Source organism: Rasamsonia emersonii, assembly GCF_000968595.1.
Source record: "Rasamsonia emersonii CBS 393.64 chromosome Unknown ctg1118621760073, whole genome shotgun sequence".
In the NCBI taxonomy this organism is placed as follows: domain Eukaryota; kingdom Fungi; phylum Ascomycota; class Eurotiomycetes; order Eurotiales; family Trichocomaceae; genus Rasamsonia; species Rasamsonia emersonii.
Genome location: NW_013563214.1, coordinates 87,735 through 109,609, shown reverse-complemented (window position 1 = coordinate 109,609; position 21,875 = coordinate 87,735). Strand labels below are relative to the sequence as shown.

At 47.8% G+C, this 21,875-nt stretch overlaps 6 protein-coding genes across 6 annotated transcripts; 4 read left to right on the top strand and 2 right to left on the bottom strand.

Moving 5' to 3' along the window:
- Positions 1-141: 141 nt before the first annotated feature.
- Positions 142-1,980, top strand: T310_3584 (Double-strand-break repair protein rad21; the record flags this gene model as incomplete). Its single annotated transcript, XM_013473536.1, has 2 exons — positions 142-405; positions 460-1,980. The coding sequence occupies 2 exons, from the start codon at positions 142-144 to the stop codon at positions 1,978-1,980; spliced, it is 1,785 nt and encodes a 594-aa protein (XP_013328990.1).
- Positions 1,981-3,484: 1,504 nt separating this feature from the next.
- Positions 3,485-4,092, top strand: T310_3583 (uncharacterized protein; the record flags this gene model as incomplete). The annotated part of the gene is made up of 3 exons (XM_013473535.1): positions 3,485-3,562; positions 3,628-3,921; positions 3,952-4,092. The coding sequence occupies 3 exons, from the start codon at positions 3,485-3,487 to the stop codon at positions 4,090-4,092; spliced, it is 513 nt and encodes a 170-aa protein (XP_013328989.1).
- Positions 4,093-5,731: 1,639 nt separating this feature from the next.
- On the top strand, positions 5,732-8,154 carry T310_3582 (Synaptic vesicle transporter SVOP-like transporter; the record flags this gene model as incomplete). The annotated part of the gene is made up of 9 exons (XM_013473534.1): positions 5,732-6,380; positions 6,412-6,673; positions 6,729-6,761; positions 6,809-6,895; positions 6,944-7,353; positions 7,404-7,515; positions 7,631-7,702; positions 7,902-7,974; positions 8,044-8,154. The coding sequence occupies 9 exons, from the start codon at positions 5,732-5,734 to the stop codon at positions 8,152-8,154; spliced, it is 1,809 nt and encodes a 602-aa protein (XP_013328988.1).
- A 526-nt stretch (positions 8,155-8,680) lies between these two features.
- T310_3581 (Riboflavin kinase) lies at positions 8,681-10,014 on the bottom strand (the record flags this gene model as incomplete). Its single annotated transcript, XM_013473533.1, has 4 exons — positions 8,681-8,992; positions 9,065-9,319; positions 9,834-9,845; positions 9,898-10,014. 4 exons carry the CDS (start codon positions 10,012-10,014, stop codon positions 8,681-8,683), a joined length of 696 nt encoding a protein of 231 aa, XP_013328987.1.
- Positions 10,015-11,809: 1,795 nt separating this feature from the next.
- On the top strand, positions 11,810-13,723 carry T310_3580 (uncharacterized protein; the record flags this gene model as incomplete). Its single annotated transcript, XM_013473532.1, has 4 exons — positions 11,810-12,291; positions 12,420-12,663; positions 12,903-13,582; positions 13,657-13,723. The coding sequence occupies 4 exons, from the start codon at positions 11,810-11,812 to the stop codon at positions 13,721-13,723; spliced, it is 1,473 nt and encodes a 490-aa protein (XP_013328986.1).
- Positions 13,724-16,795: 3,072 nt separating this feature from the next.
- Positions 16,796-18,964, bottom strand: T310_3579 (Transcription activator of gluconeogenesis acuK; the record flags this gene model as incomplete). Its single annotated transcript, XM_013473531.1, has 4 exons — positions 16,796-16,813; positions 16,863-17,414; positions 17,486-18,627; positions 18,715-18,964. 4 exons carry the CDS (start codon positions 18,962-18,964, stop codon positions 16,796-16,798), a joined length of 1,962 nt encoding a protein of 653 aa, XP_013328985.1.
- Between the last annotated feature and the right edge of the window lie 2,911 nt (positions 18,965-21,875).

Genomic DNA, 21,875 nt, shown 5'->3' with positions numbered 1-21,875 from the left:
TGTTGGTTGTTTGGATAGGCGCGTCGCTACTGACCCCGGGCCCGACTGGACCCTTTTACTTTGACCTGGAGTCGGGGTCTTGTACTCGACACGATCTCGTTTTGAATCGATTATCCAGCGTCTGGCGACTGTTGTGACGCCATGTTCTACTCCGAGACTCTTCTTTCAAAGACCGGGCCATTGGCCCGTGTCTGGCTCTCCGCCAATCTAGAACGAAAATTGTCTAAATCGCATATTCTCCAGTCGAACATCGAGAGCAGCGTCAATGCCATTGTCGATCAGGGACAGGCACCTATGGCTCTGCGACTCAGCGGTCAGCTTTTACTGGGTGTTGTGCGAATCTACAGCCGGAAAGCACGCTATCTGCTGGACGATTGCAACGAGGCGTTGATGAAAATCAAGATGGTCGGTATTCCTACGTTCTTTGTCGCTGCACATATAGCTCACCGTCTCTTTTAGGCATTTCGTTTGACCAACAACAATGATCTTCCTACTAATGTGACATTGCCGCCGGGCGGTATCACTCTTCCTGATGTACTCACTGAATCGGACTTGTTCATGAACTTGGATACTTCTTCGCTTCTACTCCCTCAGTCTCTGAATCAGGAGCCGGAGGGTAAGCGACCGGGTTCCGTTGATTTTGGAAGTCAGCTGTTGCCAGACAGCAGCACCCAACGTTTCGGATCCCAGGAACCGGCCCGTCTCGAAGACCATACCTTGGTCGATTTGGATTTGGGTGAAGATGACACGCCCCTTGGTCACGACTTCAGCATTGAAGTTGGTCGAGATGCGCCTGCGCCACGCCCCGTGGAAGAAGATCTGTTCAGCGAGGAAGGAAAGCTCCAGGATGTCGACCTCCCGCTAGACCTGGGAGAGGATGATGCTCCGCTGGACAAGATGGATGTTGCAGAGGACAGTCATGACAATTTGGACCGATTCGTTCAGCCTGACGACCAGATGGATCTGAGCCGTGACGGCGAGGTCGCCGTCTCTGCTCCTGAAGAGCATGCCGAGTCAAGGCCGGAGGAGACCCGCTCCCAGCGGGAGTCTCCAGATCGCTTTGCTTCTCCCCGCGCCAGTGCTGAACCCGGAGAGGAGGTCAATGCTGCGCAAGAGGGAGATGTGGCTGTTCAAGAGAAACAACGGATCAAGCGGCGTAAGGTCGTTGAAAGTGACGAATATACCGTTTTCACCAACGAGGTCGTCAAAAAACAACAAGAGGACCGGTCGGAGATCCTCAAGCCTACTTCATTCTTGCCTCGGGATCCTGTGCTGTTGACTCTGATGAACATGCAGAAGAATGGGGACTTTGTGTCTAGCGTTCTGGGAGAGAGTCGTGGGCGTGGCTGGGCTCCCGAACTCCGAGGCATGTTGTCGATCGATAATGTCCGGAAGTCTGGGGAGCTCAAGAGGAAGCGGGACAGCGGCGTGTCCGACCTAGACATCGAAGCCGCCAATGCCCCTGCGTTGGAGTTGGGCGAGGATGATGGCGCCGTCCATGTGGACGAAGGCATTGGTCTTGACACCACGCTGCAGCAAAGCCAGATAGAACTGGAAGCCGATGAGGGTGACCGACACGCCAGTGAGGATGAGGGGTCAGGTGCGCTGCCGGAGGAGCACGATGACACGGTGATCCACCCTGCAGACAGTGGCCCAGTCTCCCTTGCTACCAAGCATGCTGTCCACCTGCTCCGGGACCGCTTTGGAGGAGCGGCGGCTGCTGAAGCCCCATCGCCACAGAAGAAGAGCGTGCTGTTCCAGAGTCTGTGTCCGGAGAAGGAAACGAGCAAGGCCGATGCCACCAAGATGTTCTTCGAAACGCTCGTGTTGGCGACCAAGGACGCGATCAAGGTGGAGCAAAACAACGATGTCATCGGAGGTCCTCTCCGCATCAAGGCCAAGCGCGGCCTTTGGGGATCCTGGGCAGAGACGGAGGCCGGCGGCGAGATTGCCAACCAGCCTACCGAGGCTGTGGCGTGAAGAGCCAACAATGAAAATGAAAAGAAAACGGACGATATCCAACTTGGGTCATGGGGCGTTCTATATGAATTGGTGTCTAATGCTGCCTTTTTTTTTCTGAAGAGCCTGCGTCCTGTACAGATTGGATTTGTTTTTCTTTTCTCTTTGAATTGCTTTGAAAAGTTTCTGGGTGGGTTTGTTTGGGAGCAGGGCTTTTGTTTTCTATTAGGGCAGTTTGGGTTTTTTTTTCTCTCTCTCGCTTTCTTTTGCTGGATATCAGAGTATTGCCTTATTACCGGTACCTTTTAGGAGGATTTTGGGATGCTCTTGGTTTCAGAGCTGAAGGTCGGGGTGACCTAGAGCCTGTCAATCTTCTTAGGCTCTGGTAAGTTTAGTCGCATGTACCTTAGTAGTATAGATTCATAATGGACGTGTTTTCGTGTGTTATTGATCTCCTGCCTCATTTAGTAGCTGATTATGTAGTCTGTTGTTCCTTCAAGGAACGACCACACACATCATTTCCAAATCAGCTAAAGTTGCATGAACTTGCTACTTGTTGCAAGGCAAACTAGTCTCATGGTTGGCGTGGAGCATGGCTGAGTCTGTGACAGTGCGTGTTTGACCAGTCCACTGTCTCAGGTTGATCCCGCAACAATGTCTACAGAACTGCATGCATGCCAATGGATACTAGCACCGCCTGCCACTCCTGTCCATAGGTACTTGCATTTGAAACTTAAAAGGGAGGTTTCTTTAACACTTCCCTGCGCCGATTCCATTCCAGTTTCAGAAGTGCCTATTGAGGAAAACTGATTGCCGCTTGACATGTCGGTGTAACTTCTGTCTGTGGTTAGGCAGATTTCATGATGCCAGACTTCGTACGTGTTGTGTGGCTGGGGCTCCCCAGAATAGCAGTTCTTGTCAAAGGCCTGGATGAAATTAAATTAAGTCCAGTTGCAGGATGGGATAATTAGCAGGCCCTTCTGCTAGTCACTCTCCTTCTTTCTCCCTCACTTTGCCCTCCTCTCCTGCTCCATTTGATTCTGTCGTTCTCTTTCCCCTTGTCTGGCAATGACTGATTAGATCTTCTATCTTTTTTTTGATACCCCTTTTGTGTTTTTTGTTTACGTTCCTCTCTTTTGTTCTCTTTTACTTGCCATAATTGCCTCCAGAGGAGGATCATTCCTTTTGTTCTCATTCTTTAGCGCTGGTCGCGGTTCTTGAACAGTGTTTCCAGATAATTATCCCTTGAGCAATAAGCATTGAAGCACTGCAGAGCAGTTGAATCAGACAAGGACAGAAAAGAAAAGGGCGAGATCAGCAAAGGTTAGGAAGACAACGGCAGAGAAATAGAAGTACGACAGGCAAAGCGATGGACTCCTTCAGCAGGCTCGCTTTCCACTGGGCCAACACTCGACAGAGACTGCTGAATGAGGGCAATTCACCCTGGCTGCTGCGAAAGACGGTCATCCGGCTCCTCACGGCTCCTCTGGCGCTCATCGCATCTGCTTCCTTTGCCGCGGCAATCATGCCGTGGAACCAGACTTTTGTTCATACGAGCGGTCCTATTAAGGGAGACTGGCAGGACTCGGTTCCTGTTGCGCCGGTAATTCGTCTTTTGTTTTTGTCATTTCTCTATAAAACTTGGGATCGATGCTGACACTTGACTAGCTCATCCTGGCATTTGTGTACAACCTTTTCGCGACATTCTACGTTTTCTTGAACGCACGGCCGGTTCATTCGATCTTGGAGGGCATTGTTGATTTCCTCGTCTGGGCGGTACTCATCCCTGGTGTTGTTCTTGCCGCCTGGGGTGGCGCGTTTAACCTGTGGACGAGTCCTACAGTGGGCGCAGGCGGTATGATCATTTGTGACATGGACAGGAATGCATTGAGCAGAGAGTGCTTCCCGGAGCTGTACCAGATTGGCGAGCTGGAGTTGGCAGGTGTCGTCTTTGCCATTCCTGTGTGGTGAGTTATGCTTTTGGTTCACTAGTCTACAACTGTCCATATTGCTTCGAATCTGACATTGCCGGCCGGTCTAGGATTATACACACTTTCCTTTTTATACATGGCCGTATGGAAGGGTGCACGCGGCGCCGGCAGCGCACCCGGGGACAGGATATCCCAGGATTGAAGGATCTGGAGAGCGGCAGGTCTGCGGATCCCAGGTGGACCAACTTCTCGCGAGTTTCTTACCAAGCCACCAGGCCGACCTATCCCTCGCCTCCTCCACCGATGCCGGTAGCCCATTATCGGTGACGAAAACAGATGTCTTCATTCGCAGTTGTAGAATTCGTGGATTGTGGAATTGGGGGGATGAACAGGACGTTCCGGACGTTGGACGCCGATTTCCATATTTTCTTGCATTTTCTGTCCTATGTATCTATTGGACTGAGATCTCTTGGAGATAGCCGCAACTCGACGGCATTTCCAGGTCTTCTGGTCATCCATCCCATGATGGATTTTTGGTTGGAATGAAATGAACATGTGACGAATGCCCGCCATGATCCTGGGCAAATTTGGACTGGTTCTGGAGTTCCGCTGGTCAATGATTGGATCCCTGTTTTCTAGGTATATGAATGAACAAGGTTATCTACCTAGGTAGTCTTGCTTCTTTCCTACATCGGTTCGATGGTGCGAGGCCAAGGCTCGGGGATAGATCCGGCCAGCGGCCTTACTTCCGATTTAAGGTGTAAGATCTGGTCAGCAGACAGATCTGCTTAGCCATGATTGTCAGCTATGTGATGGATATACTATTGCTTTTGCTTTCTTTGCATGGCGATTCGCCGGTTAGCCCCATCGGGCTGGAGGGTGGGAGAGCCGACAACCCTAACCCGCAGGGTCCGCGCGGGCCGACGAAGCTCACCGTTCTATACAGAGTAGTTATTGGCCAACGATCTTGAACACTGCTCGTTGGAGCTACGGATTAATAATTCTGGCCTTCAGACTATGGAAATAGTCATGCGCAGACCAGTCGGTGATCGGCCATTGCCACTGATTTACGGTGTATTGGTCATTTCGACTCGACGATCATCAGCTGTTAGCTTGCGAGGCGTCCAAGTCCAACGGCCCAGTTAACTCCGCGCGGCCCACTTCCTCCTCGTCGTTTCCGATTTCCGAATGGCAGACGGCGACGATAGATTGCGCCTGGGGGAGCTAGCTGATGCTAAGCTAAATTACGGTTCTCCCCTCTGCCTATTTCTAGCAATCGTTACATAAATCGCATCTCTCCGTACACAAGACTTTTTGGGGGTCGTGGTCCTCTTGCTTTTCTCTTCTTGCATGGACCTTCCCGTTCGGATATATCCGACCCCGTCGATACAAACCGCATAGCATTTCTTCTCTATCGAGAAGGGAGAATACAGAGAGAGAAGGCATCTTCAACCGCGCGTGAGGGGAGAGAGGAGAGCAGGTGGTTACGTAGGTAGCTGCTCCGGGCTTTGGTCCCAAGTATTGCCACCTCCCTAAAGGTACCGACTGGCCATTGCTCCTAGTTCCCCGCTTTGTTGCAAACTCAATTCGCTTTTTTTTGGCGTCGAGCTCTCATTAATAATATTACTAATCTTACTCGCGATGTGAACGCTTGACTAATCGCATGCTTCCTCTCTCCAACCAGGCCGTCGATGGAATCTAATATCGCTGAAAAAGACTGAAGACAGCTCTTTCGTCGAACGTCGCAATTATTCTCTCCCTTTCGCTTTCGTCCCTCCTCAACGCGTCGAGTCGCCTCGCCTGTCGGCTGTTCGTTCTGCCGGCATAGGGACCATCTGACCATGGCAGACTCACATGCAGAGACCGCAAGTAACGCAACGCCAGAGATCGTTGAAAAACCAGACGCGGAGAGTCGTGATGAGAATGACAAAACGACCTACGAACCGATCGCCGCTGAAACCCGGAATCACCACCTGACCGTTCAAAAGACCGATTCCCACGGCTCTAGACCGCTAGACCGCTGCTGGTCCTTGAATGATGGTTACAGCATTGGAGCAGCAGATGAGGAGGTCGACAACAATGGCGTTTCCCAGGAACAGGCACAGACGGACGGGGCCGCGGGCTCTGAATCGGAGCTGTTGGTCGGCTGGGAGGAGAACGATCCGATGAATCCTCGCAATCTGAGCCTTTTGAGACGATGGCTGATCGTGATTATCATCTCCGTACGGCTCAATTTGCGTGTAAGTGCAGTCTCCACTCTTGCGTGTGAATCGCGCGCTGATCGGGCTTCCAGGACCTGCACCTCGTCCATGTATGTCATGACATACGCCCAATTGATGGAGGAATTCCACTGTTCGCGTGAGGTTGCGACTCTGGGATTGACGACCTACATTTTCGGTCTCGGTATGTGGACATGTCGTCCGGCCGATATTACTGATGCTGATGCTCGCTTTAGGCGTCGGTCCATTGTTCCTGGGTCCTCTGTCGGAGGTCAGTCGGTCGAGTCATATGTATAGTATAGATACTGACGATTCGCAGTTCTACGGTCGAAGGATCATCTACATCGTATCTTTTACCTTTTTCGTGATATGGCTTATCCCGTGTGCCGTCGCACAGAACATCCAGACCATGATCGTGGTCCGTTTCTTCAGCGGTCTGGCAGGCAGCGCCTTTCTGAGCGTGGCGGGAGGAACTGTGGGCGACTTGTTTGCTCGCAACGAGCTGGCTGCGCCGATGATGATCTACACGGCCAGTCCGTTTGTTGGGCCCGAACTAGGTCCTCTGTAAGTAGCCGGAATATGTTTTTTACAGACCATAACCACTGACCAATCTTCGTAGTGTCGGCGGATTTATCAATGAATTCAGCACGTGGTATGTTGTCGTTCTTCGCAAGTTTCAAGGCCGTACTGACTCGGCAGGCGCTGGACATTTTACGTCCTTCTCATCTGGAGTGGAGCAATGTTGGTTGCGATCACTGTGTTCGTGCCAGAAACCTACCATCCTGTGTAAGTGCTTTCCTGTTTGATTGTCTGTCCCGCGCTGACATCGACCAGCCTCTTGAAGCGCAAGGCAATCAAACTGCGCGCGGAAACGGGAGACCAGAGATATATCGCTCCGATGGAGAAGACGAAGAAGTCGATCTTGCAGACCATCATCCAATCGATCTACCGACCTATGTTGCTGTTGACGTTGGAACCGATGTGTCTGAATCTGTGCATCTTCTCGGCCATCCTGCTTGGGATTTTGTATCTCTTTTTCGGCGCTTTCCAGACGGTCTTCAGCGGTGTATATGGTTTTAGTCTGTGGCAGGTCGGCTGCTCTTTTCTCGGAATCTTTGTTGGCATGATGTTTGCCATTCTCTCTGATCCGCTCTGGCGCAAGAACTACGCGCGTCTCGAAAGGAATCACACGGCGGCGGCGGGAGAAAAGGCCGAGTTTATGCCGGAATGGCGGCTGCCTCCAGGTGAGTCTGTTAGGCTGTCTGATGGGGATGGTTGTTAACAGATGTTGTAGCTATCGGCGGTGGCCCTTTCGTGACGGTGGGACTGTTTATCTTTGCGTGGACGACCTATCCTAACGTCCATTGGATTGCTCCTATCATTGGCAGCGCTCTTTTTGGGACAGGGTGAGCAGACTCATATATACCCATCATGTGAAAATAGCCACTGACCGATGCAGCACTGTCCTCGTGTATTCGGGGATCTTTACCTTCTTGGTGGATGCGTATCCTTTGTATGCAGCCAGTGCTCTGGCAGCCAACAGCTTTGCTCGATCGAGCTTTGCGGGGATCTTTCCTCTGTTTGGAACATACAGTACGTACATTCCTGGCTGTTTCGTTGCATGTTGTCGCATGTTTGGCTTGGCTGCTGTAACATGCAAGTTGTGTCACCACACGTGGCAGCATCCTTGCATATCGTGCATATGCTTTATTGCATGTTACACAGCTTGCGCCAAGAATACTCTAATTAAGAAAAAAAAATTTGTTTTCCGTGCAATGCTAACAGTTGATAGTGTACCAACGCCTGGGCAACCAGTGGGCGACGACTCTTTTGGCATTTTTGACCTTGGCCATGCTTCCTTTCCCGTAAGTACAAGCCTGTGGCTCTCCTAGTCGATCGTCCCGACTTGTTTTTCAGTTGGCTAACTGCAGCAGATACATATTCTTCCGCTACGGCAAGCAGATCCGCAAGAAGAGTCGATTCGCGACGTCGATGACCTAGGCTTGACTCGACTGGATGAGTCGAGTCAGTCATTGTCTATATAAAATCATACGCATATGTACAGTACATATATAGTACATACATATTGCATATCTATGCGATATATATTGTGCCGTTGCACCGGAGTTAATGTGAATAATCAAAAGTCGTCATTTATTGGCATGTGGCATGTGGCATGTGGTATGTACAGATATAGATAGATAGATAGGTTGTATGAGACGGAGATTTAATGATATACATAATACTTAATGTGAAAAGTAGTAGTGTTTTAGACTTGATTGATTCCTTTATTTTCTGTCTTTTGTCTAACAGTATCAGGATGAGTTCTCTGTTTGTCTATTTATCTATCGTGTCAAACAAAACAAATAACCAAGCTATTTACAAACAATAATAGGAAGTAATAGGTAAGTAAGTAAATCAGTCAGTCAGTCCCGAAAATGCCAAAAAGAGAAAATAAAAAAAAAACAAGGAACGGACAACGAACGATAAACGATGCCCGAAAGAGAAACAAAGCAAATATTCTATATCCGCTCCACTCTACTCTTTATCAAGATCAAGACTTCTAGTCAGTCAAAACCTCCTCAACCACCTCCTCTGCTCCCTCACATGCTCATCCCCCGTCTCGTCACCATCATCGAGATACACCCGATACGCCTCGCGCTGCAGGCTCTTGCGCGCCACCTCGCAGTCGACGCGAATGTCCTCGATCAGCGCCTCCAGCGAGACGTAGTCGTATTCGGGGCGGATGTACCCCAGGATCAGCAGGTGCAGGCGCGTGGAGTAGAAGTCGGGGAGTTTGTAGAAGGAGACTTTTTGCCCGGAGGATGAATTGCTGATGGTTGTAGGGGAGGATGATGAGAGTGGGGGCATGATGTGGATTTCCTGTGGATTGTTGTCAGGTTAATGTCTTTATTTATATAGCTAGCTAGATTTTATATATATGCTTGGACATACCACCGAGCGAACAGTATTCTTATAAAACGGGTTATACCCAATACTCAGCACAGCAGGGAGGATGGTCGCTGGCTTCGTGCTCGCCGTCCCCTGGCTACCGTCGCTGTTGTTGTCTGCAATCTGCGCGGTGGATTCGTCCTTGTTGTAGATGAACCGCGCCGGGTCGAGCGCGACTACGCCGTAGTAGACGCCCGTCTGCAGGTCGGGATATTGGTCCAGCCCGTCAGGGGGGATGTTGGCGGTGGGGATTCCGAGCTAGAAATCATATTAGCAGAAGTCATTGATATGAACTGGACGTAGCTGGGATAGGTGTGTGTGTGTGGTAAACAGTGATAAGCGATATCAAATAGAGATAGATATCCACTCGTCCAAGGAAGAGACATTACAGACTAGAACTCAACAAAAAGAAAAGAGAGAAGAACAGAAAATGAAAATCCAACATGACAACATGACAACGCTCACGTCTGCCTTCCATGAATGAAATCAACTCAAGATGACTTTTTTCCAGTCAAAATCAGTCTAGACTAGTCCAGACCCGTTGATCTGCTCTTCTTGTCTTCTTTCCATTCCATAACGAGCAAAGCAAGGAAAAGCAAAGAAAAACAAGCAAGCAAGCAAGCAAATCATATAATACAAAAATCGATATGAACTGGGAAAAAAAAACCAATATAACAGCCTCGAAAGACGAAAGAAAAAAGAAAAGAGTAATAAGTAGATCGAACAGACCAACCCCGCAAACACAAAATTCAATAACGAATATATAACAAACCAACCAATCCATCTATATCTTTTTTCCTAATAAAAAAAAGGAATTGAAAATGACAACATCATACCTCCTTACTCCCCCTCCCAAACCCTTTAATCACCGGCCCCTCCAGACGGATAGGAAAGGGAGGTTCTGGCCCGCTGTCGGGCCCCGCGACGGGGTCCCGAGGGCCGTCGGGACGCATTTTCTTTTCTCTCTCTCTCTACCTCTCTTTCCGGTGACGGTTGACAGAAAGATGAATTAATTGATCGATTAATCAGATAAAGGAGTTGGTTTGGTCCCTGCGTTGTGGTGGTGGTGCTGCTGCTGCGGGAGAAATTAATTAATTGACATTTGATTATTGATGGTGGGGTGGAAGGCGGAAGAAGAAGCAGATCGATAATCGATCGGATCGGACCAACAGCGGACGGAGCTGATTGATCGATGCATCTAAGACATTCACGCCAATGCTGCTTGGCGGATGAGATTGGAGATGCACACGACAGGTTTGTTGATGTCATTGTCAATGGCTGTTTTGTACTGTTTTTCTATATGAAAAATGATTTTTCTCTTTCAGTAACTTAAAGATTCTTATCTTATTCTTAGAGCTAGCTGTGCTATCACCCTCACATTCTTTTTGCTAATCAGATATTCTCATCAATTTTCATGATTGATTAAGTTATTGGTTGCTGTATTACTATTCCTATTCAGCAGGATTTACGTGAGGGATAAAGAGAAAAAGAAATCTTTTCTTTCCTTCTTTTTTATCCGTGATAGGATATATTTCTTTATGAGAATGAAGTCTCTTTTTTTTATTTTTGTTTTTCGGCGTTATAACCCTTTGTACGTCTAACATATCGTATATACTGTATATCTATTTATTAAGTCGCTAAGTCTGACTCCTGATGCGCCCGCTAAAACTTTTGGCAAGCGTTCGTAAATTCTTTATTTTGGGCGGTAAGTTCCAGTTTTATATTCCATTTAATGACTCCTATATCCTGGTCAGGACTGTCACTATCAACTTTTTCCCATCATCTTCTAACCATCTTTTCTTCATTCGTATCAGATCACCAGCCTAAACCTTCTGACCTCCACAAACTTACCAAATTATATCGACATTATGCCATACAAGCCTAGACGAAAGCCTGTTATGCCATAAATAATTACGGTGCTCAGTCCTGCTATAATATTCCATTCAAAGGTTTTATGTCCTGGGCAGACCATCATTGTCGACTTCATCATCAGGGACCATCAGAAAGCATGATGGAAGATACCAATATACATACCTACCACTTTTTTTGGTGACCTCTGGCTGGAGCCACCAGAAGAATATCTTACTGGTGATGATTTACAGGTGGTGTGGGAGCTTAGGCCACTCCTGGATGATTTAAAACAGCGGCAGGTGCAGTATAAGACTCTTACTTAACTTGTTTTTGTGGCATATAACTAAATATATAGGCTCTGATTGCAGTTATATGGAGGCATTCTCACATTTCAAACAAGAAACACGAGCATGGAGGCACCTCGGAGTCGAACATTCTGATACGCTCCCCTAGTGGAAATATTAATGCATCAGTTGCATGCCATTTACACAACCCAATATTTTATGTCGCAGACCCTTTCTCTCGGCAAATCGATGATAATACAAGTCCCACAATCAATCAGATCAACCAGGTTGGGTTCTCATCACAGAATTGTCTAATATATGGACAATTCAGAAGATGTTACTAGGTACTACCCTGGAGACATCCTCAAAATCCATGAAGAGTTTATGCTTGCCTTACGCAAGCATATGGGTGCAGTTGTGGAGATTTGCTGGGGGAGACCTGTGCGAAAAAGAATGCAAGAGCTTTTTCACAAAACCCTTGTCCCTCTGAAGCTCTGGGGTTATTTTAAAGATGTGGAGCTCTCTATCATCGGACGGACAGAAGACAAGAACCTCGAGGCCAACTCAATGAAAAGAGGATTATCCCGGGACTCTTTGGCCTCCATCCCTATTCATGAGTTCTTCAAGGATACCTTATAGCAAGAGTCAACAAGCCCTGAGTGAAAGAGATTCGAGTCGAGGGTACGATAGTCGAGGAAGTTGGGTTCCAGACGAGGCAAGACTGGCCCCTGGAGAAGCGAATAGACAGGCATACGACGAAGGCGCACCGCATTATTATACGACGAGTGAAACGACCAGTAACGCGGAGCAATATCAAATCGACTGCTACACCATCACGCAGGAAGACGAAGAAATGGCAAAACAAGTCCTCTTTTATGGCAAAGAACATCAACTTTGGGAAGCCATCACCTACTCCGAGATCAAATTCTTAACAGACGACGCCTTTGACGAGGATAACCGAAAGCAAGCTGCATACTTCGCCTCCCTGTTTCGCGGCACCGCATTGCGCTGGTTAGCAGACGAACGACAACGAGATCCAACCATTCTGAACAACTACGAGAAACTCAAGGCGATGGCTCATCCGATTTGTGGTATGTGTGTGCCATCCACAGTACTTTTTTTATACTGGTCAAAATACTGAAACTGGCAGGGAATTCAGAAAGACTAGGAGGCAGAGACAAGACATCTCTCTAACTGTGGCTGCCCAACTAGGTGGCATCAAGGTTAAAACATTTCTATGAGAGAACACGTTGTCCTGGAACTTATGGGAAGCTAAAGGGACCGGAGAGAGTCCAACAACTAAAATTGGAAGCCGATGCACTTGCTGAGCTAAAGGCAGCTGCCCCATACAAGTTTAAGGAGATTAAAGGCGGGACATCGACTGCTGAATTCACAGAGGTGAAAGAAGTTAGCAATATGACCATGACAAGTATGATCAAAGGAGATGATCTGGCGAGCAAGGAGGAGGTAAAAACTTCACCCTAAATGATTTATTATACGGATTTGCTAACATTTGAAATAAATCAGTCTTTGCGAGGTCAATCTCAACTTGATCAGATTGCCAAGTCCTTGTTTATGGCTGCTTCAGCAGTATTGCCAGAGGAATCAGTTGGCAGTCTATTTGACTTGAGATTTTTAGTCTCTCTCGAGTTGTCAGATTGGGCCGACATTTCTCAGTGGGATGAGCTAATTATCTTGTCTACAAGCTGGAACCCCCATCAAAAGCACAACAGCGAACCGGAACTGTAACGACTCCAAAGCGGACACAGGAAACGACCGGAAGCGACGCAGCCATGACAGGCTCGCCTTTTCTGGCACTACGACCAAATCTCACCCGAAGACTGTCTGAAGCTGACAAATCTCGCCTGACAATGGACGGCAGAAGTGTTTGGGCGACTGTTGACCGCAAGTGCAAGGCTCGAGCGAACGTCTTTCGATCCTTCTTCGAATTCCTTTGGGAGAATTCAGGTAAAGGGTGTGTCAAGATTATAGCGTCAGCAACGTCATACTACGCACTCATCTATGATACACAGCAGCACCAAGACAGATCTTTGGAAAAACTGCAAAAGAAGACGTTTGAGTGCAACAGCACAGAAATTCCCACATCATACGCCAAATTTGGGGATGTAGGTGAAAATGGGCCGCATGCCTGGGTTGTGGCCGTTGGACCTACCCATACTGCTGTGGATATCCAGGCTGGACTCAATAAGAAGTTCAAGGAGCGCGGCCCAGTTATCCCTGCATACGTGATTCGAGAGGTTCTCGCCGGCAAAATTTCAACAGCAACATTTGTCATCATCTTTCCAACGCCAACTCAAAGTCTCGGCAGATCCATCAACGTTGGACCTACCCAAGACAGATGCAACATCAAAAAGGAGGGTGCCAGGTGTGCGTTGTGTAATAGGAAGGGACATCAGTGCTAGGAATGCAAGACTAAGGGTTGCAAAACGACTCTATCAGATATTCTTATCACCCAGAAACCAAAGACCTCGAACAACGCCAGAAACAAAACCGCCAAGAAGTCTAAAAGGTGACGTGGGGAGGACAGTAATTGGCTGCTTTGGTGGTGGAAGGTGCTTGGTCTCTAGGTGGATAGAGGGAGGATGACAGATGGGCAAACAGGTGACCATAACGGTCCCAGTGAGTAATTTCTCGCCGAATTAGGCATGATAGACAGAGTCAGATCGCTGTTGGATTGATTGTCTTTGCTAAAATAATAAATCTTGGTCTGATTCTATCATTATGCTAACAATCTCTTAACCTAGCATGTTAATAACGTAAAGGGTTTAACAAACCCTGAACTCATCCAATGGATCCAGAGCCAAGATGGGTTAAAGATTGATAGAAAGCCCATTTCATCTGAGCATGAGCTTACTATGGCATACTACCTACCTTCTGCAATGCAAAGATAGTCTGTTTGGTCAAAGTCGCATTCAGATCGCGTTCAGGGTTGCTATTACTTACATCTGCAAAACCCGCGGCAAAAAAAAAAGCATCTATCCAGGACCTTATTTTTTTTCCTGGAAGACCGCCATATAATAATATTATGCTACGAAAATGTCGCAGGTGCAATCAAAGAGTTCTTGATGATACTTTTGCATACTATGCACCAAAAAAAAAGGCAAAAAATATATATTGCTGCTAGCTTTGAACATGGCTGTGGGCTACCAAAAATGTACTGTACAGACCCCGATGAAGATACCAGTTTCTGAATAGACATGCATGTGTGCACTGAACCGCTTATCTATATAATTTATAAATCTAACATTCAGTATGAAGCATACATCTCCGTGGTGCAATCTGTCCAGCTTGGAGCCTTCCCGGAGACGTCATTTTTAATTCCCTTTTGGCTAATTTTACAGATATATTTTTTTCTTTGAAATCTAAGGTTATTGCTACTATTCTTTTTTTATCTGTTTATAATTGCTGCTTTTTCCACTTTTTTATTCTTTCACACAGCAAGAAGAAGGCTGCATGATACTCTATGTAATACAGCTGCTGTCGTCGCAGACTTGCTTTTTCTGCAGCCAATCTGCCCTTCTTTCTGCCACTTAGCTACTCATCTGCCTGCCTCCACACACTGTATCTGACCTAAGCCAACTGAACTCTTGTAAATGTATAAATCTACAATGCTATATAGTCTAGCAAAAGTGGTTCAGTGCCAAACATGCATGTGTCACTGGCGGCAAGTCTCCTATAGGCTTCCTTAGAGGCTTTATAAAGGCTTATATATATATTAATCTGTACAGGCTTGCAGAGGGCCACTGGGACCCGGCGGGAGTATCTATAGGCATTACTCCGGAGTAGTAAGCCTAGGTATTCATTTCCCTTCAAGCGGACAACAACCAGACCGAGTCGTACAGGCTTGTTCTCAATTATGTGAGCTCGGGACCTGACAGTCAGGGTCTCCGTGGCGCAATCGGCTAGCGCGTCTGACTGTTAATTACATAATAATTAGCAATCAGGAGGTTGGCAGTTCGAGCCTGCCCGGGGACGTAGCCTTTTTTTTGCCCCTTTTTGATGTTCAATCTACTGTCATATACTCTGTACTCCGAAGAACTTTTTTTCTCTGACAATTTCTACGGAAATGCATATGATTGGTCAGTTTTGCTTATTCAGCACCCGTCCGTGGAAATTATGTAAGCGTTGTTGAGTTTCTCACAGCTTCCCTATAGGTAGGCTTCATATTGGCACCTTATACTCCGCTTACTCCGTACATGAGCATCACATTACAGGTATGTGGAAGCCGTTAGCTTCCTTATAGGCTTTATAATGCCCTATTATTCTCTTTACCATACAAAAACAGGCAAAAAGAAATAATGTAATTGGCTAATATGCAGGGGTCCATCCATCCGAGCAATTAGGCGAATTTTTCTATAATATGAACGACAGAAAATCTCGAAAAAAAAGCAACACGTCCCCGGGCAGGCTCGAACTGCCAACCTCCTGATTGCTAATTATTATGTAATTAACAGTCAGACGCGCTAGCCGATTGCGCCACGGAGACCTGTTTACGTTGAAGATTGTACTAATTACGCCTGAAAAGAATCCGTCTTGCTGTTTTACAGTCCGAGATTACTCCGGAGTACGTCACAGAGACCTGTCCTTCTCGTCCGTACGGGATCCGAGGGGTTTTAGAAACGGTTGATGGACAGTCATTATTTGACATTTTTTTTAAAAAAGTTAACGTCACTTATAAAGTTCTACATATCTGGACCGTTGTTAAGAAAATAGCGTTAAAAAAAATAATCAACTATAAGTAAAAAAGTTAACCCCTTTTTATTTTACTAACCTCTTTTTTATGACTTTACGGAGTAGGAGGCTTTATTTTTTTTACTGATACTACCTAGGGTATAACTCAAACTACGATCATGATCTACCAAGAATATATGCAAGATTACATTTTGGGAAGAAGATAAGGCTTCAATTTCTATCTAATCTAACCACTATATCAAAGTTCTGGTGTTGTGGTTAACAAGCTATAAAGGTAGAAGAAAAAGCACCTAGACTTTTGAAAAAAAAAACCATCCTTAAAAAAATTGGCCTTTTCTTATAATATAAAATGAACGTTTTCCTAAAAATTAACATTTCCTTTTTTTTTAAAAAAAAAATTTAACGTTGCTTAATCACTAACTATAGAATAACTGTTATATAACCGTGTTATCATAATGCTAACGTTTCTTATAGTAAAACGGTTATTTGACCTTGAATAACGGTCGAACGACGGTTTCTAAAAACCCCCTGATCCGGTACGGGTTTCTGAAAGATATACCTATATTAGAATGGTCAGGAACAGGGATTTTGATGTCTACCCCGGAGTAAGAACTCATTGAAGATAATGTGCTACAGCTACACAATCACAACAGAACAGCAACTATCTGTCTGTAGATTCCCCATTCCACTTCGTTCCACCATAGTCCAATAATAAAAACCAAATCAACATATGTTGTATATATACACACAAGCTAATCCAGCTAATCCACCGAAAGGGCATGAAACAGAAACAAACCCATAACCCTGGTATCACTTTTTTTTGGTCCCCGGATATGCAAGATAAAAAAAACGAAACGAAACGAAACGAAACGAGTCGAAGAACCAGTCAAATATGTGGCAGGAACTGTCAACATGTCAGCATCGTCCTGAATATGTCCGGGATGGAGACGTACGTTCATTACTATCAACATCGGAATGTCGAATACGTCCCGCTTGACTGTCCAGCAGTAACTGCACTCCACCTTGCCATCTTTAAACCCCAGCCGGTTCATGCCCGCCTCGCCTGCTATACCCCCCTTCCCCACATGCGTGTTCCATCGCCCGTCGTCCGACTTGACCAGCTCCATGTCCTCCTTGGTCTTGTATTTCAGCAGCTTGCATGTATTCATCACGCTGCCCCGCGAATCGCCAAACGCGAGCCGCGCAAAGTCCTCGTAGAACTCGATCACGCTGTCGTCGTCGAGCAGTTCGGCCAAGAACACCGGCTGTGTCGTTCCCGATGGCGCATTATCCCGCGGAGTGAAACTGCCCCGGGATGAAGTGCCCGAGGAATCCCCCCCTGTGTTGACGTTCAGATTGGGCGCCTTCCCCAGAAGCACCTCTTTCTTCCATCCAGTGAGAATACTGAATTCCTTCCCCACGGCAGCCACCTCCCCGGTGCGCCGGCAGACAATGGTCGGCGTGCCGCAAGCATTGATAAAGTCCTCGTATTCCCACAGCGTTCGCTGGAAACATTTCTCCATGAAGATCAAATCATCCTGATTTAACGTCTTGGTGGTCGCAATAAACGACGGACGAATCGAGGCCAGCGCCTTGGCAATCCGCAACGTCTTCTGGGGCAGAACCGTCGTTGGATGAAAGCGATCAGTTTGTGGAAACCGTTGGTATACGAGTAAGGCTCCTTGACACTTTCGTAGATGGAAGACGGATCGCGGTCGCGCCGCTTAACGGCCGAATACAAGCTCTGATGCCGCAAATGCGGGGTGGAGATAACCGGCTTCGATTTGTTGGCCGAATCGTCGTAGTTCGTTGTCGTTGTCGTTGTTGTCGTCGTCATCTGCGGGCTGGTCGTTGACGGCGGGCTCGTGAGACTGCCTGAACCGCTTCCGATGGCAAACGCGTGCGGCGCATCCTGTTTCAGCAGCTGTCCGGAAACCAGGTTGCCCTGACCAGATGTCCCGTAAAGGTTGCCGATTTGCCCGTTCGACCAGTCGTTCAGCATCGTATCTCCGAACATGAACGATTGTTGATTGCTCGGACTCTCACCAAACCCAGAACCGGGCGCCGGAGTGGAAAACTGCTGAGAACCGCTGCGTCCGACGGACCCGCGCTGGGTCGCCGTGTCGCTGGGCGGCGTATCCCCAGCTCCAGTAGCCATGTGTCCAAGCATGCCAAATTCAAGGGCGCCGTACCGATTTCCAAAGTTCATGCTGGCCAGATCAAAGTTAAACAATGCGGGATCGCTGGGATCGAAGAACGCGCCCCCGAACGGACTCTGCGACGGAGCAGTGCCTATCGACGGGTCGGTCACAGATGTTTGCTGGGTCATCGTAGAGGGCATGGCAGAGGTCGTCGTCATGCTGAATGTGGGCGACACGGGCGACTGGGTGTTGAACGCGCTTTGGCTTATCGTATTCTCCGACAGGATCTGATTTGAAGTCTTGTTCTGGTCGAAGGCGAAGGAGGACGGTTGCGACGAGGCATAGAAGTTGTTGCCGGGGTTAGATTCAGCTTTAGTCGCATTGGTGCCGTTCTGAGGGAAAGGTGGGTTTTTGTTGTTGCGCATCGCATTGGCTTGATTGTAGAAATTCGCACCCACGCCCGGCATGAGCGCACCGTCTGGCGCATCATGGAGATATTTGGCTTTCTTCCGGACTCCGTCATGGCAGGCATCCTGCAGCCCCCGTTTGATGCAGCGTTGACAAGGCCGTTCGTCACCTATGCAGATCTATCAGCAGAAGTCCCAATGTAGAACAGTAACGGCTGATTTAAGGATTTTTTGTGCGTGAAGATGAGCTAGCATACCGCAAGTCAGATGAGCCCGTTGACAAGCAAAGCAAGCTCGCCTTGCCTTCTTCCGTCGCGGCCTCGACGGGTCCTTGGGATTATTCGAAGCGGGCTTTTGCGCATCTTGCGTCGTTCCATTTTCGCCGTTGTTCGAGTTAGTCTTCGATTCGGTCGACCCATTCTGTTCAGCTATATCACCGGATTCCTGGTCGCCGGCGCTGTGATCCACCGAGGGGGATCGCGTGTCATCTTTGCCGTTCTCTGTCATAATCTATGGACTGCGAAATCGACGCGCAGGGAAACACAGCGCAACTTGTTTCCTTGGCATTCAATCACCGATCTAAATCACCTCCCAGCCTTGCTGCAGGTAGCCGAAGCGCTTTTCCAGCCCCTCTTCTGGGCCGTCGCAGATACGGGCAATTATCGAACCAGCGCACCAGGTTCACAGCCCCCAGTAACTGAGGCATTCAAACTTGGGATCGTGAGTTTCGGGTGAGCGCGTTCCAGACGTCAGGCGGAGAGCATCACCAAAGCCGTCTTCCACGGGCGACTCGGAGGATGTCGATTGCGTCTTTGAAGCAGTACGGCAGGGATGCGGACAGAGAGGAAATGACGCGGAGGGATTTCTGGAACTTCAGAGCTATCGTATCGATAAGCCGAGGGACACGATCGAGCGATGACGGTAAACCCTGTTGACGGCACAGACAGAAGATCGATTGAGCAGGGGTCGTGTGGCCAGAGCAGGGGAGCTGGTTGCTGGTGGAGGTGAAGACGCGATGCGATCGATGGGATTAGCGCGGCAAGGCTGAAGAGTGGAGAGAAGCAGCAGCAGTTGTTGGCGCCTGCGGGGAGAGCTGCGCGTTCGGGCGGAGGGAGCGCGGCAGAACCAGACCAGAAGGATTCAGTTGTCGCGAAGACCCCGCATACGAGGGAAGCAAGTGAGGAGAAGAAGAGTCAGCGAAGATGGCGGGATGGCAAGCCTCATTGAACTCCCTGAGGGACTGTGCGAATGGGGGCTGACTGTTAGCGCGACAAGAAGAATCTTGGGTGGAAAAAGATTAATAATGGTTGGGCCTCGAACCGCCAATTAATACGATGGCTGCGCAGGAGGCAAGCCCGAGCAGCTGCAGGACAGAGAAGCAGTATTCGGAGAGCCAATGCCTTTCTCTTGCTCCTCTGGCGTCAGCTGGTGCTCTGGATGCTGCTTGTCGTGTGTCTTGAGCCCGTTGGCGGGGTTGTCCTGAGGCACAAGAAGTTAAGAATGGTGATGGCGTCAGAGTAATAACAGTGCCTGAGGCTGGGCAGAAGCGAGACAGAAAAGGCCGCCGCATTGGGCAGGCACGCCAATGCTAGATTCTGTACTGTATTCGGGGTTTGGCAGCTCTTCAATTAAATAGATGACTTAATTACTCGTTACTACTGACTTGTATATTACCAGCACAGCCACCATTCAATAGCGAGAGAAGATCAGCTGTGCCAGGCCCAACCCATGCTCTGACAGGACTCCACTGCCTGCGACAAGCAAAATATAATGGTGACCAGCTCATTGGACGTGGTCGTTAGACGAATTCCTCCCCACGCGGCGCATGTGTGCGTCATGCATTTTCCCGCGTGGCAGTCCCAAGGCGGCAAGTCAGCACGCTTCTCTGTAGAGTACGGAGTACGTACGCGGTACTCCATACGTCTTGCAAGGCCCATCCTAGTTTACATCGTGCATTGTTAAAAAGAAAGTATGTAACGACGGCATCTCGAGAGTGATACTGAATAATAATGCGGGGAAGTGGTTTTTTTTTGCGTTCCATCCACGCCCAATCAATCCACGTGAGGCAGGGCCGAGGCTACCTAGGTAGCTACAACACTATGCCCTTGTGCGTTCAAGAAAGACACTGTTACGATTCAAAACTCTTCCTGACTTGTGAAATCTCTCTCAATATGGGATTCTTCCCGACACATTCTATCGTTCACCTGCCGAGGTCACGGTCCAGCCTCGGTTAGACAGACGGTAATTAATTAAGAACGATGATGGATTATTATTGATGCCCTGAAGCGCAGCTAGCAACCCAATCCGGCAATTCATCATGCCAACCTGGAAGTCCGCACTGTTCGTCTGGCCTCCTGAGTCGCAAGGAGGTGATCTAATTGCCCGTGTTTCCTGGTCTTCCCCACCTGTTTGTTTTGTTACCGTCAAGGTCCTCGAGTCTTCCGTTCCGATTTTTCCCGACGGGCAGTCCTGCCTGTTGTGGTAGGTGTACAGGATCCATGGATGTAGGAAACCTGACAGACAGTTTTACAGACTCGACAATAATATTAAAGTTAATAATGGAGACTGAGTATCAGACGAGAATCTATTAAAAAGAAAGAACGGTCAACTGACGGTTATTCAAAATCTACCAACAGATATATAAAATCAAAGCCTACCTCTTCTTTTTCACTAAATACATTCTCATGACTTAGCATCTTAGACCACGATAGTAAGTAGATCAAATATAGCCTCAGAGCAGGGAAAAGAAAAATAAAAAGAACAGAGGGAAAAGAGAAGAAGAGGAGTCATTGTTGTTTCCTTCGAAAATTGTTATTTTTTTTCCTTAGAAACGGTCAGTTATGTAGACAATTCTATCTAAACCTTGTTCTACAAACCCTTCTAGTCCAGTACAGACTGTACAGTACAGCATAGAAGTTATGTTGCTCTATTGCTTCCATCGATGCTCTCAGGAGAGTACCTAAGCAGAAGACGTCCACTGCAGTTTGGAACATCTGAAGACATTGTATACTTCCCCAAAAAGGAAATAATAAACTCACCGAAGAAAAAAAAGAAATATAAAAAACATATGATAAGGGGCGGCATCCCTCCCGCAGCACCCCCACTGATTTCTGTTAGGATGATTGGGCCTTTTTTATTTGAAGACCAGAGGGATCGAACACAAACTGTTTTGTTTGTCCAGACCTTTTTGAGTACTGGAGTGCAGTCCTAATCGCTGCACCATTACAACCTGTGTTCGTCGCCAGGGAGAGAAAAAGGAATTATATATGTCCTCAGCCTATGGGTGATTGGTTGTAGGCAGAATGTGCGCGTGTTGGTGACTGAGTGCAATCTGATAGACGATGCAAAATAGACTCAGGTCAGGTCAGGTCCGGGATTTGTTTGTCTCTCTGCTTCTCTCAGTCTTTCTACTTGGTTT